This window comes from Mus pahari, chromosome 4 (genome assembly GCF_900095145.1).
Source record: "Mus pahari chromosome 4, PAHARI_EIJ_v1.1, whole genome shotgun sequence".
NCBI lineage: Eukaryota > Metazoa > Chordata > Mammalia > Rodentia > Muridae > Mus > Mus pahari.
Window position 1 is genome coordinate 79,395,799 of NC_034593.1, and position 18,452 is coordinate 79,414,250.

The 18,452-nt window shown below is 39.7% G+C and overlaps 1 protein-coding gene across 3 annotated transcripts in view; it reads left to right on the plus strand.

The window, feature by feature from the left end:
- Ash1l (ASH1 like histone lysine methyltransferase) overlaps positions 1-18,452 on the plus strand; it is a 132,431-nt gene that overhangs the window by 2,980 nt on the left and 110,999 nt on the right. For all 3 annotated transcript variants that reach the window (XM_029537522.1, XM_029537521.1, XM_021196737.2), the window contains exon 2: positions 13,293-13,809. In XM_029537522.1, coding sequence (XP_029393382.1) covers positions 13,393-13,809 — 417 coding nt within the window. In that variant the 5' untranslated portion in view covers positions 13,293-13,392. The remainder of the gene's footprint in view (positions 1-13,292; positions 13,810-18,452) is intronic.

Sequence of the window (18,452 nt, forward strand, 5' to 3'; positions counted from 1 at the left end):
CACACACACACACACACACACACACACACACACACACACACACACACACAGAGAGAGAGAGAGAGAGAGAGAGAGAGAGAGAGAGAGAGAGAATGAATTAAAAAGCTACTTAATTTAGAAAGAATCTAGGCAGATGGATACAAGAGTAACATCATCCAACAGGTGGTATGTTTGTAATAGAGTATACCTTCTTTGACATTTTTCTTTTGTTGTTTTGAAAAAGGGTCTCACTCACTCTATAGTCCACACTGGCCCAGGACCCATTATGTGGCCCAGGCTGGCCTCAAATTTGAGGATTGTAATCTTAACATAGCCTTCTGGGGTTACAGTCATGAGCCAACTGCCTGACTTCCTTGGCAGTTTCTTTTGGCATTTATGAGTAAACTGTTTTTGGGATCTGTAAATTATTGATATGTGCCTTTGGATATTGGAATGTCTTGGCTGGACTGTAGGAATTCTTCGAAAGGCTAATTTTATAGGACAGATCCCCACTTGGAAAATGAGGAAAGGATCTTTGAACTAACTCGACCGTATTATTGGAATGTTTCCTAGTCTAGAGCAGATATATGTATATGTACATGTATATGTATATATCCATATCCATCCTGACAATCGGAAGAAATAGAGACCTTACGTTTAGTGTGTAGATGAGCAGGCTGGCTCAGACAGAGCTCTGTACGGCTTCGGCCTGAGTGCTGGGGTAAGAGCATGCATCACCGTGCCCAGCTACTATATGTATGCTTTCAGGAGCTTCACTTGTAGTGAAGTAGCACCGATAGTTGTTCAGAAGATCTTGCTTTTAAATACCCACTTTTCCCTTGAATTGTGTTTAGGTGTAGATGTATTTAAGTTTGGAGGTGAATGCTGGAGTAGTCCTTGAGTGTGTCATCAGGAGAACTTGACAGGCATGGTGACTCATCAGCACATTGAGAAAAGCCTAGGCAGGAAGATTAGTGTGAATTCAAGGCCAGCCTGGACTACATAGTGAGTTCTAGGCTAGCCTAAGCTGTAGAGTGAGACTCTCAAAACACCAAAAAGGTAAAAGAGAATTTATCTTCTCAAAATGTATTTCTGCAGTTAGTAAATAATTGTGTACTATGTTTGATAAGGATATATTCTCAATTTTACGAAATAGTGTCTTTTGTTTTTTTGAGTTGTATGTTAAGACAGATAATTCATCTTTCTGATTCTTTTTTGATTTTTGTTTAGTTATAAGCACATTTCATTATTCCTTCATGGAGAACACTAAAGAAGAATGGTATTTAGTGTCAGTTGTTCTAGAGATTTGAATCCAGATGAGTCTATGACTTGCATAACATTGAGGACTCTCAGACTAGAAGGATGAATCGAGATTTTACAACTTGTGAAGGGTTTTTGATAGTATTTATTATTTTATTAATAATTTATTATTTATTACATGTATGTGCTTGATGTGTGCCTGGGTGTGCTTGTCATGGTACACATGTGGAAGTCAGGACAACTTTGTGGAGTTGGTCCTCTCTCCATCTTTACTGCGTTACATTGCTGGTCTTGTTTATTATTAGGAGGCTTTAAAATGCATATACTATATGTAAGGTTATATACTTAAAATCCTTTCAGGGCCTAAAGAAATGGCCATTAGTTAAGAGCACTTACTGCTTTTGTAAAAGACTAGGTTTGGTCCTCAAGTACTCAAACGGCAGCTCACAACTACCCATAACTATAGTTCCAGGGGATCCAATGCTTTCTCTGCAAGTTCTTGAAGGAATGTGGTAGACATAAACTCATTTTGGCACAATCACATACACATATAAGTAAAAAAAAATTTTTTTAAAAGTGCCTTCATGTTGGGTGTGGTGGCGCATGCCTTTAATCCCAATAGCTTGCTTTGTTTTTTGAAAAAGAGGTTTCCCTAGTCCAGGATACTACTATTTACCTGTAGAAAATTTCTGTAAAAAGGTCTTGATGAGGGGCTGGTGAGATGGCTCAGTGGGTAAGAGCACCCGACTGCTCTTCTGAAGGTCCGGAGTTCAAATCCCAGCAACCACATGGTGGCTCATAACCATCTGTAGCAAGATCTGACTCCCTCTTCTGGAGTGTCTGAAGACAGCTACAGTGTACTTGCATATAATAAATAAATCTTAAAAAAAAAAAAAAAAAAAAAAGGTCTTGATGACATTTGGGGGTATATAAAAATGAAAAAAAAAATCCTTCTGGATGTAAAATTCAGGAATCATTTGACAATTACCCATGAAACCACTATTTGAAATTTAAAAAAAAAAAGTGTACTCTAAAAAAAGTAGAAGTTTAAGAAAGGCTTATTTTGGAGAAGGTATTTTAACAGGATAGACTGTGGGGGTCTTAGTAAAAGTGTTTTCAGTGTTTTGCCTTTTTTTTTTAGACTTATTTTATTTTATGTGTATGTTTTATGTATATGCATGTGTACATGTGTATGTCTGGTATCTGTGGAGGTGAGAAGAGGGACTTGAATCTTGAGAACATATGGTTGTTGGCTACTATGTGAGTGCTGAGAACAGTATATGCGTTAATATATATTTATCTCTCCGTCCCTGGTCTCTTATTTTGTATTAGAATGACCTCTGTAAAACTTCGTGAAAAGTTGAATGTTCTCTCCAATGTTTAATGAGTATGTCCATCATGTTGCTTTATTTGTTATATATGTCATATGCCTGTATATATAGGCATATGCATATATTTTTTCACATATGCATGTTTTATCCTTTGTGTATTTCACATACTTCAAAATTAAATAATTTTTTTTTTGAGGCAGTATCCCACATAATAGCCTAGGCTATCCTGGAATTCACTATGTAGCTTAGACTAGGCTCAAACTCATGAAAATCATCTTGCCTCTGTCTCCTAGGTCCTGGAGTTAGAGGCCCAAGCCAACATGAGCTACATATGCAGGAGGAGCACTTAAGCCCCCATGAGTTAGAGGCCGACCTAGGTATCATTATGTGATCTCTCTCTCTCTCTCTCTCTCTCTCTCTCTCTCTCTCTCTCTCTCTCTCTCACACACACACACACACGGGGGGGGGCACAGGGGAGAGAGAGGTTTAAATTCTTATGGAAGAGTAATGGGAAAAGACCTAGACCATCGAGTTAAAGGTTGGCTGGGTTACATGGTAAGACCCTGTTTCAAACAAACCAAATCCAGAAGTAAGAAGTAGAAAAGGATGATGTCCTGTTTTTACATTGTGAACTTGCAGATATCTTGCAGGGCATTGGCTTTATAGGATTAACAGTTCCATTGCCACTAAAGTTTCCTCTGTGCTTTGTTAATAAAGACATAGCCACTTCCATTACTGCCCATTTGTTTGTGCATAGTGGAGAAGTCTGGCCACGTATATAGTTGCATTTTCCAAAAAACAAAATAAAACAAAACAAAAAAACTTCATATTGCTATTTGAATTATGTTGGTCCTCTACAAGAGTAGCAAGTGCTCTTAACTGCTGAGCCATCCCTCCAGTCTCAGTGTGAGTATTTTTAAAACATGCTAGAGCCCATGCGTCAGCCTTCAAAAAGAATGAGATGGATACTTTAAACCTTGTTACCACAAAAAAGGAAAATGTGCATTGTAGGTTTTTATTACTGTTTTTATATATGCTGCTAGTTCTTACATTTTTTTCTGAGTTAGCTGTAATTTTTTTATGTTTCTGTTTTCATTTGCATATATGTATCTGTGTGTTCTTGTGAGTGGGAGCGGGAGAAGGCTTTAAGTGTCGTTCCTTCTCAGTTGCTTTTTATCTGATCTTTGAATTAGGGTCTCTTACTGGCTTGTCGCTCCACTAGTAGGCTAGGTGGTAGCTCCAGCTATATATATCCTAGCACTGAGATCATAAGCAAGCACCACGCTGGCTTTTTTTTTACATTGGTACTGGGGTTCAGTCAGGGCTTCACACTTACAAGGCAAGAACTTTATCAGCTGAGCTACCACCCCACTCCTGTTTCTTTCTTTGTTTGAAGCTATTAGCCTTTCTGCTTGTTATCCTAATAATTACATGGGAAAGTAGGGTCTCCTGTAACTTAGGTTGGATTGCAACCTTGAACTTCTAGTCTACCTGACTCTTTTTTTTTTTTTTTATTATATGTAAGTACACTGTAGCTGTCTTCAGACACTCACAGAAGAGGGCGTCAGGTCTTGATACGGATGGTTATGAGCCACCATGTGGTTGCTGGGATTTGAACTCCAGACCTTCAGAAGAGCAGTCGGGTGCTCTTATCCACTGAGCCATCTCACCAGCCCTCTACCTGACTCTTAAACCTTCCATTGCCAGAATTATAGGCATATGCTAAGCCTGCCTCAGAAATTCTTTTTTTTTTTTTTTAATTGAGTCATTAGTATTGTTAATAGCAAAGTCTGGTGAATTTAACTTAAATATAATTACTATTTTAGAGTTGTATTTCTGACATTGTAATTTACATGTTTGAGGAATCTGAATTTTATTTTTAGTATTTATTACTTTTACTCTTAATTTTTTTCAGTTTAAGGAAAAGTTTTATTTATGTGTATGTTTTTTTTTTTTTTTTGGCTGCATGTTTGTTTTTATCATTTGTAGATCAGGTGCCTATGTGGACAGAAGTGGAGGTTCAGTTCCCTGGAATTGGAGTTAGAGATGGTTATGAGCCAGCCACCTTGTGGGTACTGGGAACTGAAGTCCTCTGGAAGAAGAACATTCATTTCTCCAGCCCCTGTTCTTTCATTTTTATATTGAAATCTCCATAGATAGTTTTATATAACTCTTAAGATACTCTATTTAATGATCATTGGAATTAATTTACGTGTGCTGACTCCTGGTAATCTATGTTGTCACTAGGGAAGCCCTCTAACAACGAAAGTGACCAGAGAATCCCATCACTGATTTTCGATATTCTTGTATTAGTCAGAAAAGCTTGTTGGCTCTTATCAGATTTATAAGCGACAAGTAACATGTTGATACTTTTCGATTGTTTTAGTCATACTGACAAAAATGTTAAAAACATTTTCCAATGGAATCCAGCACCACAAAGAAATGGGTAGGATTGGAGACATTGAACAAGAGCAGAATTGTTCAGTTCCAAGGCATCTTGCTATTTACAAGAATGAAATCCATATTGGTTTGATTTTTTGAAGTCCTGATGATGAGCACTATGAGCATTCTTGAATTCTAAGAGTATACTCATTTGTTATCATACTTAGCCTAGTTTTTAAGGTTTCCTAGTTCTGTACTGCTGAAATGAGAACTCCAGAGTTTAAGTATTTTCTGACTAACTCCAACAGGGCAAAATGGACAAAAATCAAAAGATTATCTTTGGAAAGAAGAAATGAAGAATTAATGTTTAAAAAATAGGGCTCAAAGGATGAATCGGTCATGTAGAATAGTCACCAGGTGAACTTTATGTTTTCAGAGAAGATCTGAAGATACAACTTTTAAACAATTAGAGATTTTATATTCAGCCAAATGATAAACACAGGTTGGAAAGTTAGCGCAAAGGTAAAAATAATGAGCAATTACTTTTTTTAATGAAGAGACTTAATCTATTTTTGTATGCACATGTTTAATTTTGAGGAAGGAAAAGTCAAGTAATAATAGAGCAAAGATTTTGATTAACAGGGTTTTTTGCTTTTTTGTTACTTATTTCTTTCTTTCTTTATTTATTTTATGTATATGAGTGCACTGTAGCTGTTGTGAGCCACCATGTAGTTGCTGGGATTTGAACTCAGGACCTTTGGAAGAGCAGTCAGTGTTCTCAACCACTGAGCCATCTCTCCAGCCCGGTTTTATTTTTTTGTGGTTTATTTGTTTGTGGGTTTTTTTTGTTTTGTTTTTTGTTTTTGTTTTTGTTTTTGTTTTTTTTCGAGACAGGGATTCTTTGTGTAGGCTATTCTGGAACTCACTGTGTAGACCAGGCTGACCTTGTACTCAGAGATCGTCTGCCTCTGCCTCCCCAGTACTGTGATTAAAGGTGTGTGCCACCACTTTGAAGCAACCAGTATTTCTTAAATGATCCTTCTATGTCAGTTAAAAATAACTTTTTATATCAGTTAATTGGGCTGGATGTAGGGGCACTTGGAGGCAGAGGTATGCAGATCTCTTGAGTTTGAGGCCAGCCTGGTCTACATGGTTCCAGGACAGCCAGCAATGCTTGGTTCAAAAAAAAAGTGTGTGTGTGTGGGGGGGGGCGGGCAGGGGGCTGGAGAGGATGGCTCAGTGGTTAAGAACACCCAGGTAATTCAATGGCAACTCCAGTTCCAGGGTCTCTGACTCTATCACACAGATTTACGTTCAGGCAAAATAATAGTGCACATAAAATAAATTTAAAAAAAGACAGTTAATTGTTAGATAATGTCATATAATATATTTCTAAAGCTTACATTGTTAATCTGTTACTGTTTAAAAAAAAACATAATGGAGAACTAGAAAGATGGCTTAGTGGTTAAGAGGGGCACATGGACTTTCAGGGCATCCAGGTTAGATTCTCAGCTCCCGTATGGCGTCTCACAGCCCTCTGCATCATCTGACCTGCTCATATGGTGCCTAGACATGTATAAAGGCAAAACACACATGTACATAAAACAAAAGTAAGTCTTTAAAAAAAATAAAAAGCTGGGTGTGATGGCACAGGCCTTTGGGAGGCACACGACCTCTTGAGTTCAAGGCCAGACTGGTCTACAAGGAGCATCGCAGACCTGCCAGATCTGCATAAAGAGAACCTGTCTCAAATCAAATAAAAACAAGAAAGCAGGGCTAGAGAGGTGACCCTGTAGTTAGGAGCTCATAGTGCATAGCAGGGCTTGATTCCAAGCACCTGTGTTGGGCATCTCACAACCAACCACTTCTAGTTCGGGGAGGCTGATGCTTTTTGAACTGTGTAGGTACCTGCACTCGCATATAATTTTAAGATAAAATGAACCTTTAAATGCAAAACAACAACAACAAAACCAGTAAGGGCTAGTGAGATGGCTCAGGCAGTTAAAAGTGCTTGCTACCTAACCTGAAGGAACCCACATGTGAAAGGAAAGAACTAATTCCTTCAAGCTGTTCTCTGATACCCATGTTGCATATGCATGCCCACCCCCATATAAGGAAATAAGTGTAATAAAAAGAGAGTCTCAGAATTATCCTAACAAGTGTTATTGAGCAAGACTGCTGAGTACTCAAACTCTTCCTTCTGAGGTTGTAGAGACGGCTTACTAGTTAAGAGTACTTTCTGCTCTTGCAGAGAACCTAGGTTCAGGTCCCAGCACCCACATAATGGCTCACAGTCATCTGTAACTTCTGTACCAGGGACTCTGACTCCTCTTCTAACTTTTTAGACCACCAGGCTTGGGCATGTATGTGATACAACTATTCACACTCAAACGTATAAAAGTAAATAAAAAGTTAAAACAGCCTCCACCCTACCTCCATTTATTTATTTATTTATTTATTTATCTATTCACAATTAATTAATTAATTTGTTTATGGTTTTTCGAGACAGGGTTTCTCTGTATAGCCCTGGCTGTCCTGGAACTCACTCTGTAGACCAGGCTGGCCTTGAATTCAGAAATCCGCCTGCCTCTGCCTCCTGAGTGCTGGGACTAAAGGCGTGCGCCACCACGCCCGGCTTTATTTATTTATTTGGAGATAGCATCTCATATTTTGTAGTCCTGGATAACTTTAAACTCACTATATATAACTCAAGCTGGTCTACAAGTTACAGCAGATCTCCTACCTAAGCTATACAGTGCTGAGATTATGGGTGTCAATCAGTATGCTCAGCTTCAAAGACCTAAACACTTTCCTTCAGTTATTTATGCATTTATTCATCAGTCAACTAACTACAGATTTCCAGTGCTCCCATATTTCTTACTATGTTGAGGGAAAGGGAGAGAGACATTTTCTTTGTTGTTTTTGAGACAGAGTTCTGTATAGTCCTGGTTGATTTAGAATTTGCTCAGTAGACCAGGCTGGCCTTGAACTCAGAGATCCACCTGCTTCTGCATCCTGAAGGCTGGCATTAAAAGCATGCACAACTATACCTGACCAGTGCATTTCAATTTTTGTTTGTTTGTTTGTTTTGCTTTTCGAGGCACAGTTTCTCTGTGTAGCTCTGGCTGTCCTGGAACTTGATCAATAGACCAGGCTGACCTTGAACTCAGAGATCTGCCTGCCTCTGCCTCCTGAATTTCAATTTTCAAAATATATGTTATTATGCATGCATACCGCTTTTATACATACCTTGAGAGAGAGTGGAAGTCATATGACAGCTTCCCAGAGTTGGTTCTTGCCTTTTGCCTTGTTGTTATATCTAAGTACACTGTAGCTGTCTTCAGATGCACCAGAAGAGGGTGTCAGATCTCATTATGGATGGTTGTGAGCCACCATGTGGTTGCTGGGACCTTCAGGAGAGCAGTCGGTACTCTTAACCACTGAGCCTTCTCTCTAGCCCCTTGTTTTTGTTTTTTTGTTTGTTTGTTTGTTTGATTGTTTGGTTTTTAAGTTAGATGGCTCAGCTGGTAAAGGTGCTGACTGCCAGTCTGAGTGAGTATCTGCGCTAAGGTCGATTTCTGGGACCCACAGACCTGATTCCCATCCTGCACATAAAAACTCTAAAAGGCAGGGAGGGAAAGAGAAAGACACACACCTAAGTGTGTACATTGTACTTCTACAACAAAACAAATAAATTGAAAACTTTCCAATGTGATTGACTATCAGATTATATTACAGAGTATATTTCAGTGAATTTTAACTTCTTTGAGTTTGCTTGATAAAATTTAATAAGCACAGTCATTGCCATTTGGTGACAGATAATTATTTGTTTTACTATTTTAAAAAATTTTTGTTTTGGCTTTTCTTTTTTGAGACAACGCTCCTCTGTGTATTTCCAGCTGTCCTGGAACTCACTCTGTAGACCAGACTGATCTTGGAACTCACAGATATCCACCTGCTTTTGCCTCCCAAGCACTCAAGAGATGGTCAAGTGTTTGGTGCATAAGCATATCCCTTGAGGTCATATCCCTAGCACTTAACAGTAGTTGAACTGTAACTTCTGGGAGAGGGAGGGACAGGCGGACCCTTGGAGTACATTGGCCAGTCAGCCTAGCCAAATCGGTGAGCTTGAGGCTCTGTGAGAAGCTCCCACTCAAAATAAGAGGCACCATTGTGGTGACTCAGCAGATAGAGGCAGGGCTCCTGCTGCTGAGTTTAACAACTAGAGTTTGATTCCTGGGATCTTCATGTTGGAAGGAGAGAACTGACTTGTAAAAGTTATCCTCTGACCACAAAAACGTATGCTAAAGAATGTACATGCTCACATGAATACACACACATACACACATGGGGCGGGGGAGGGGGACAGAGAGAAGGGAACAAGGGGAAGGGAGAAAGAAAGAAAGAATGAATAAATAAATAAATGGGAGCGCTATTAAGGAAAACACCAAAAATGTTGACCTCAGGCCTTTAAGATATTCAGGGGCATCCTTGTTTGTTGGTACACTTTCACACTCAGGTGCAACACCCTCGTCTACCTCTCTTCTCATTTGTATGCATACATAATCTATGAAGGTAGTGATGGAATGGTTAGAGGAATACTAGGGAGGTTCATAGGATTCCAAATGTAGCAGAGAGGAGTAAAAATCAGGTCTGAAAATTATTTAAAGGCAGTATGACACATCTAAGAAAAGCCAGGCCAACCTGTCTGATCCTTAAATGGTCGATTTGACTCTTATTGGCTGTAAAGCCTGTCTTTTCATCTATAAAAAGGAAGTGCTAGTAAGTACCTCGTGGTGATAGACTTAAGTCAGATATGTGAAGCATTAGTATGAAGCTTTTTGCATATAGTAAAAGCTTAGTGAAACATTGGGGATTTTAATTGTAAGTTATAAATGTTAAACTTACTCATTGTAGTACTTATAAAGTTTATGATAAAGTTTTACATTGCTTTGCTAAATTGTATTCTATCAAAGTATGGTTATTTCCATCCCGTTCCCGGTAGTAGTAAAGGGATCTAAGCAGTAAGTGGTTAAATTGTAGTGATTTTGTACCAGAGACCAAGCATTGCTTGCCTGTCTTCCTCCTCTCACTCCCTCCTCCCTCCCTCCCTGTACTGGGGTTGACCCTTGTCCATGTTAGGCAAATGCTGTACTAAGTAATACCCACAGCCTCATAACTGTATTAATATGTATTCATGTGTTCATTAATTCGTGTTTGTGTGAGAGTGTACATTATTTCAAGACAAATCCACTGAGCTGTGTCCTTAGCCTTTTTATTTTATCAGATCTATTGTTTGTTACTGGTATCTGGGATTATTGTGGCAGCGGTAGAGGAGTTCACTTGAGAGAAGAAGTAGGGTGTGATTGTGAAGAGCAGGTTTGAGTTTTTTCAAACATTTTACATATATGTAGTGGAGGTTGTTGGTTTTGTTTTATTTTTTTCTCTTTCGTGTAGCCCAGGTTTGCCTTGAATTTGCTATATATGACCTAGCACTCCTGCTTCTCCTCCCTAAGTGCTAGAATTGCAGAAGTACATCACTATGCAGTTAATGTTTTTGTATTTGGTGGTAGGGATTAAGTCTAGGGCTTCATACGTGCCCTAGTTGGAAATGGTAACTTTATCTAGTTTCCCTAGACATTTAGTGGCACATTGCCAAATAGACAGCAAATAACATTTGTAAATTATTATGGTGAGTTCAAAAAATTTGTAAATAATTCTACCATATTGTAATATTTTGTAGTTACATAAATGTCTATCCTACTAATATAATTAATTTTCCAATTTGCTCATAGTGGTATATGTTAAAGGATTCTATGTCAAGAAGCTAGGGGTAGGGGTAGTCTTATGTGTCCTAGGCTGTCTTTGAACTTGCTGTCCCCCTCCAAGGATGACCTTGAACTTCTGATTGTCCTGCCTCTACCTTCCCGGTGCTGGGGATAGAATCCAGGATTTGATATGTATTAGGCAGGCACTCTTATCAGCTGACCCATACCCTTTTTTTATTTTCTTTTCAGTTTTACTTGTTTGTTCTTGATTGTTCCAGAGATTTGAACATGTAAACCACAAAACTATATTTAATATGAATGTTGAATTTGCTTCTTTAAGCAGAAAGGCAATAGTTCTTAAATCTTTATTTTTCTTTGTAACTGTATTTTAAATTAAATATACCATAAAAGGAAACAGAATAAGTTACACATAACATGGCACTTTTTTTTTTTTTTGGTTTTTCGAGACAGGGTTTCTCTGTGTAGCTCTGGCTGTCCTGGAACTCACTTTGTAGACCAAGCTGGCCTTGAACTCAGAAATCTGCCTGCCTCTACCTCCCGAGTGCTGGGATGCGCCACCACACCCGGCCATAACATGGCACTCTTAATTATGGATAGAAACATAGCCCCAAAACCGAAAAAAATGCTATTCACAAGCCATATTACTTCAGACATTCATAAGAGCATGCCTGTTGTAGCTGTAGTGGTCAGTTCTTAGGTTGAAGGAGAAGGATCACAAGTTCAAGACCAATAATGAAACGCTATCAAAACAGTAACAACAGAAACTCTACAGTCCATGATCTAGAACATTTGATGCCAGAAGTTTTGGGTGGGAGCTGTTGGATTTATTTATTTATTTAAATTTTTAGATAGTATATTGATTGAATGAACCAACACTGATTTGTTAAAAGCTTTTGGGAAAGTACTCTTTTATCAAACACTTTAATATTTCTGTATTATTGAACATAATTTATAGAAATTCTGGTAATTAAAACTAAAATCAAATTTAGTTCAAGTTTTGTCATTGCTAAATTGAGTGGAAAAACTTGGTTTTCAGGATTCTGAATCTATCATAAAAACCAGTAGAGCTTTATGTTACAGAACCACAAACACACTTAAAGTATAAAACATTTTAGACTGATTAAAAAAATTGTTTGAAGGATAAGGTTTCTTCTTTTTCAGGATTGGAGGCCTGGATCTTTAGTCAGTCATGTTTTTTTGTTGTTGTTTTCTTCCTGTTTATTGTTTTGTTTTTGAGACAAAATTTCACTAAACTGTCCTTTCTGACTGTGAACTTGGAAGTTCTACCTCAAAGCTCTCAGGTTTTGGCATAATATGCATGCATCATTTCGTACGGCTATATTTTTGCCATTGCTGACAATTCTACTCAGGGTCTTGCTCATGCCAGACAAATGATACAGAGAAGCTGCTCTGCCAGATAGATATATGACATCAAAACAAGTCTCTCAGTCCTCAAGAAGAATGAATTATTTGGGTCTGAGAGATGACAAAAAGTTAAGAGCTTTTTGTTCTTGCAGAGGACTCAGGTAGGATTCCAAGCACCCACATTGTGACTGGAGATCATTTGTAATTCAAGTTCTAAGGGATTCTCTTTGATGAGCACCAGGCTGACAACCATCTGCCATTGGGTCCCATGCACTTTTCTGGAGTATGTGAAGACAGCAACAGTATACTTACATATATAAAATAAATAAATCTTTTTTAAAAAAATGGTTGAACACTGAAATTGACCAAAAGCTAGTAAAATAATAAAATGGATTTTGTTTAAAAATGTGGAAAATATAATCCTTTAAAATTGAATTTTTATACCAGGCATAGTGATGTTCATTGTAACCTCATCACTCTGGAGGCTGAGGAAGGAGGGGTTTGAGCTTTATAGGCAGATCCTGTCTTAATGAAAAGAGGAGAAACAGATTAAAATAACAGATTTATTTCTAGGTTGTATTTGGGTTTGGACATCAGTTGCAGAAGTTTCTTGGTTGGTTTGTAATGGTTTTCAGTCTGGCTTTCTCTATGTAAACCTGGCCGTCCTGGAACTTGCTCTGTAGGCAGGATAGCCTTGAGTTTACAGATCCACCTGCCTCTGCCTCTAAAGTGTTGAGATTAAAGATGAGCACCACCATGCTAGGCAAAGATCAGTCTTAGCTGTATAACAAGTTCAAGGCTATCTTGGTTTACATGAGATCCTTTGTCAAAAGAACAAGATACACACACACACACACACACACACACACACACACACACACACACACAGAGGAGGGAGAGTAAAGAGAAAGAAGGATCTCCCTGAACCAGCCTCAAACTTGAGATCCTCTTGTCTTAGCTCCTGAAGTGCTGTGATTTAGGAATGGGCCTCCAGGCTCTGCTGTAACAGTGATTTGTGCTGTAGTATTGTGGCTTACTCATATCTACAGAACAATGAAAGGAAATATGACATTTAAGTTGTGTGTGTGTATAAACGATATGTGTGTGTGAGTGCTTGTTCAGCTGTCCTTATTGCTCCTTACTGATGTTATTTTCTGATAAATTTTTGTTATGATCTATCCTGCAGGGAAAGAGATGCTGGTTGCAAGTTTTGGAAAACCCTATTTTTTTATGGAACAGTGTTCTGTAAAAGTTTTGTAAGATCCCTTGGCAATAACACACTTGTGATGGACCCTAGGAATACTGCTATGTTAGGATTGGGTTCTGATTCCGAAGGATTTTCAAGAAAGAGTCCTTCTACCATCAATCCTGGCACTCTGGCCAGCAAAAGAGAAGCAGAAATAGAGGGTAACACCGAAGAAGAGGATCCTCGCAAGCGGAACCGAGAAAGGGGCATAGAAGCAGGAAAAGAGGATGGTTTGACGGATGCACAGCAACAGTTTTCAGTGAAAGAAACGAACTTTTCAGAGGGAAATTTAAAATTGAAAATTGGCCTTCAGGCTAAGAGAACTAAAAAGCCTCCAAAGAACTTGGAGAACTATGTATGTCGACCTGCCATAAAGACGACCATCAGGCACTCAAGGAAAGCACTTAAAAGTGGGAAGATGACAGAAGAGAAGAGTGAACACTGCTCTTCAAAGTGGGTGAGTGGGCGTCGCAACAGGACAGTCCTGTCAATACTTGGATTTCTCTACTAATCTTTATTTATACTAGATACAAATCCCAGAAGTGTGAATCTAATCTTTAGTTGTTTCTAAGGGATGCTAAAAATATAGTAATATATCTGTGTCTGTATTTTGAAATTACTCAGTTGTGAGTGTGTGTGGGGAGTGCCACACCCTGCACGTGAGGACAACTTGGGTGTCAGTTCTCTCCTTCTACCTTCACGTGGTTTCTGGGGATGGAACTCAGGGCAGGCTTTCAAGACAAGCACCTTTACCAGCCGAGTCCTCTTACAGGTACATTTCTGTATCTGTAGTTTTACTTGTAAAATTATGATGTGTTAATAGGGGCATGCTCAGATTGTTGCTCCTAATGTGACAGTGGAAGAAAAACCTTGGAGATTATTTTTTGGAAATCTAAATTTTTGAATCTTGCCTTTCTATTTCCAATAATGAAGGGATGAACATAGTAACAGAAATTAAACTGAGGCCCAGAAATAGAAGGTTATCATAGCACCTTTCTTTTAACATGGTTGGAAGGATGTAATTCACTAACACAGTGAAAGCTTTTGTCGAATGAGTTTTTTCCAAGACTTTCTCATAAGGCGCACTGCAGATCAGCAGTCCTAGCTTCTCGGGAACCCAGTGCAGGGCATCCTCACTCAAAGCGGCAGACAAACAAACAAACCTAGCTGCCTCCTTGGTAGTGTGTGGAGTTATGTGGTCCCTGTCCAGTCCACCACAGGGCATGGCCACTGGAGAGGCAGGACACAGGGAGTTGACCATGCTGTTGCTGCACAGGTGTTGGGCTGTAGGGTAGCCCCGGGACACTGGGGGTGGGTAAGCAGTCTGAGGTGCCGGACAGCTGGAGCTAGCTTGGTGGTCTGCAAGGCAGGGGCCATCTGGTTCTCTGGCTCTTGGGCGTCCAGGTGCTGCTGGAAACCATGGAAGAGCCGAGAAAGAAGTCCCCCCCCCCCCAGACCTAGCCCTGGGGGGAGGAGCGGGGGGATGCATCTGGCTGGTCCCACGGGGAGAGTCCTTGGCTTGGTGGCAGTTGCTGTGGCTGGGAGCACAGAGAGAGGCCTTCTACGGGAGATTAGATGGTGGCTCTGTAGGCAAAGGCCTTCTCCATGGCACCCCATGCAGATCCAGGTGAAAAGAGGCAGTCTGTGGTTTTAAGACATTTATTGTCATGGCAGAAAGTGGATGTAAATCCATATGGCACTTCTCAGGGTGGGCCTGAGGTTAAATACCTTTTGCAGGAAGGAGAGTTTATTGGCTCCAGGCCTTCAGGTACCTCATTAAAATGGAGATCTGTCTTGAGCCTGTGGTCATGTCCTCTACATGTGGAGGGGCTTGGGGACTTGCCCTTACATGACTGATGTCCACAAATCTATGGAGGACTGCAGCTAGTAACAGGGCCTGGTGTCCACCTACCATCCCTTCAAGGTCTCCAGGGTTTTGAGCCTAGCTCAACTGGGAACCAAGCTATTTTTCAGGTCCCACTGTAGGGCACACCTTGAACCCAGTTATTTGCGAGGCAGAAGCAGGTGGATCTCTGAGTTTGAGACCACCTTGGCTTATATGGAGAGTTCTAGGACAGCTAGTACTACTACACAGTAAGATATTGTGTCAAAATTAATTAATTAATTAATTGCAGCATATGCCTGTTGCCCACAAAAGCCAGAATTGTTAGATTCCCTGGAAAATTGGGGGTTGCAGACAGCTTTGAACCTCATTGGTATTTTTCTAAATTTACATAGAGAGAGAGAGAGAGAGAGAGAGAGAGAGAGAGAGAGAGAGAGAGAGTGTGTGTGTGTGTGTGTGTGTGTGTGTGTGTGTGTGTGCCACAGTATGTGGATGTGGTTGTTGCTTCTGGGGATTGAATTCTGGTTCTCAGGCTTGCTGGCAAGTACCTTCCCCCTGAAAGTCATCTTGCTAACTCTTTGGTTGTTTAGTTTCCTTTAGATATTACTATCTAAAGTAATTGATATATAATTTGCTGTGTGTGTAGTTTTCAACTCATAAATTTTTTTGGGAGCTTGGATATAGTTCAGATTTTAAAGTAGTTCTGCAGCATGCATGAGACCTGTATGCAATCTTCAGCATTGAGTACAAAAATTTTAAACTATTTTTATTCATAACTGCTCTTACTATTTGAGCCTAGGCTCACCTCAGACTTGCTGTATACACCAGGCTCGCCTCAGACTTGCTGTATATACCAGGCTCTCCTCAGACTTGCTGTATATACCGGGCTCTCCTGAGACTTGCTGTATATACCAGGCTCTCCTCAGACTTGCTGTATACACCAGGCTCACCTCAGACTTGCTGTATACACCAGGCTCNCCTCAGACTTGCTGTATATACCAGGCTCTCCTCAGACTTGCTGTATACACCAGGCTCACCTCAAACCCAAGATCCTGCCCTGCCCTTCTTGGTGCTGTGATTTGTAGGCATGGTGAGCAAGTGTCTCTGTGCATAGCAGCAGCAGTCTTGATTTTACTGTGGTGTCTGCATTTGATACATCATTTGAAAAACTTTCTTTTTTTTAATTTATTCGTTGGCAGTTTTATACATATATAGAATTTATATTTAGTTTATACATATATAGAATATATTATCACATCCATTCCCAGCTCTACCTTCCACTTCAACACATGTTCTTTCTACTTTTATTTTTCCTCCGCCTTCTGGTTTCTTTGTGCATGTGCCTATGGTGTAAATGTCTTGCAGGCCAGAGGTGTAGGATCTCCCTGGAGTTGGAGTTAAATGTGGTTGCGTCTGCCCCATGTGAGTCCTGGGACTGAACTTGGATATTCTGAAAGAGGAAGTATGTTTTCTTACCTGGTGAGATATTTCCCCAGGATCCCCCAACCCCTGTTTTAGGTACTGAGAGTAAAACTGTTTCTCTGATTTCTTTCTTAGAGTGTTGGTGGTTGATATATAAGAAGGCATATATATGTATATTTCCTATTTGAATCCCTTTTATTTGTTTGTCTTACTGTTCTAAGACCTCCTAGTAGTGGAGAAAGTGGACATCCTTGTCTTAATCCTAATTTTAGTAGAAATGCTGGAGTCCCCACCCCTTTAATAAATAATGTTGGCTATAGTTTGTCATTTCCAGCTTTTACTAGGTTTAGAGATATTCCTTCTATTAAAAGTTTCCCTCTTCCTCCCTCCCTCTTCAGCCTCCCCCCCCCCCCCAATCTCACTATGCAGACCTGGCTGGCCTGGAACTCTGTATAGGCTGTCATTGAATTTACAGAGATCTACCTCCCACTGCTTTCTGAGTGCTGGGATTAAAGGCATATACCACAGTGCCCAAACTTCAGAACTTTTACCATGAAAAGTTATTGCATTTTGTGAAGTTTTTTTATCTATTGAGATGGCTATTTATTTATTTAATGTATGTGAGTACATTGTTGCTGTCTTAAGACACACCAGAAGAAGGCATCTGATCCCATTACAGATGACCGTGAGCCACCATGTGGTTGCTGGGATTTGATCTCAGGACCTCTGGAAGAGTAGTCTGTGCTCTTAACCACTGAGCCATCTCATCTCTCCAGCTTTCTACTCTTTTTTTTTTTTTTTTAAGATTTATTTGTAAGTACACTGTAGCTGTCTTCAGATGCACCAGAAGAGGGTGTCAGATCTCATTTCGGATGGTTGTGAGCCACCATGTGGTTGTTGGGATTTGAACTCAGGACTTTCAGAAGAGCAGTCAGTGCTCTTAACTGCTGAGCCATCTCTCCAGCCCCCAGCTTTCTACTCTTTGTTGACTTACATATTGAATCCTCCCTCATCTATGGAATAAACCAAACTTGATCTTGGTAAATGACCTTTTTTCTTTTTAAATGCCAGAAGAGGATGTAGGATTGTTCACTGGAGCTGGTAACAGGTAGTTGTGGCCACCTAGTGTGGGTGTTGAGCACCAGACGCTAAGCCTTTGCAAGGGCAGTAGAAGCTCTTAACTGCCGAGCCAATCTTTTCAGCCACTCCCTCATTATTTTATGGAATAGTTTGAAAAGCACTGGTGTTGTATCTTTGAAGATCTGGTAAAATTCACCACCGAATCCATTTGTGTCTGCCATTTTTTAACTGAGTGGGTGTTTTGGGGGCTGGGAACAGTGAGACAGGGTTTCCTTGAGTAGCCATCGCTGTCTAGAACCTGCTCTATAGACCAGGCTGTCCTCAAACTAAGAGATCTGCCAGTGCCTGCCTGCCTCCAGAGTGGGACCAAAGGCATGCACCACTACCTCCTGGCTGCTGAGAGAGTCTTAATTCCTGTTTTTATCTCACTGCTACAGATATGTTTACATTTTTAAAATGTCATTAGTAGATGATAATGCATCTAGAAATTAATTTCTTTTAGATTTCCCAATTAGTGGAATATGTTTCTAAGATAAGACCTAAATGATATTCTGAATTTTATTGATATCCATTGTAATGGTTCCTTTTTCAGATCTAATTGAAATAATTTTTTTTTAAAGTGATTTTTTTTTTTTTTTAAAGATTTCTTTATTTATTATATGTAAGTACATTGTAGCTGTCTTCAGACACTCCAGAAGAGGGCATCAGATCTTGTTACAGATGGTTGTGAGCCACCATGTGGTTGCTGGGATTTG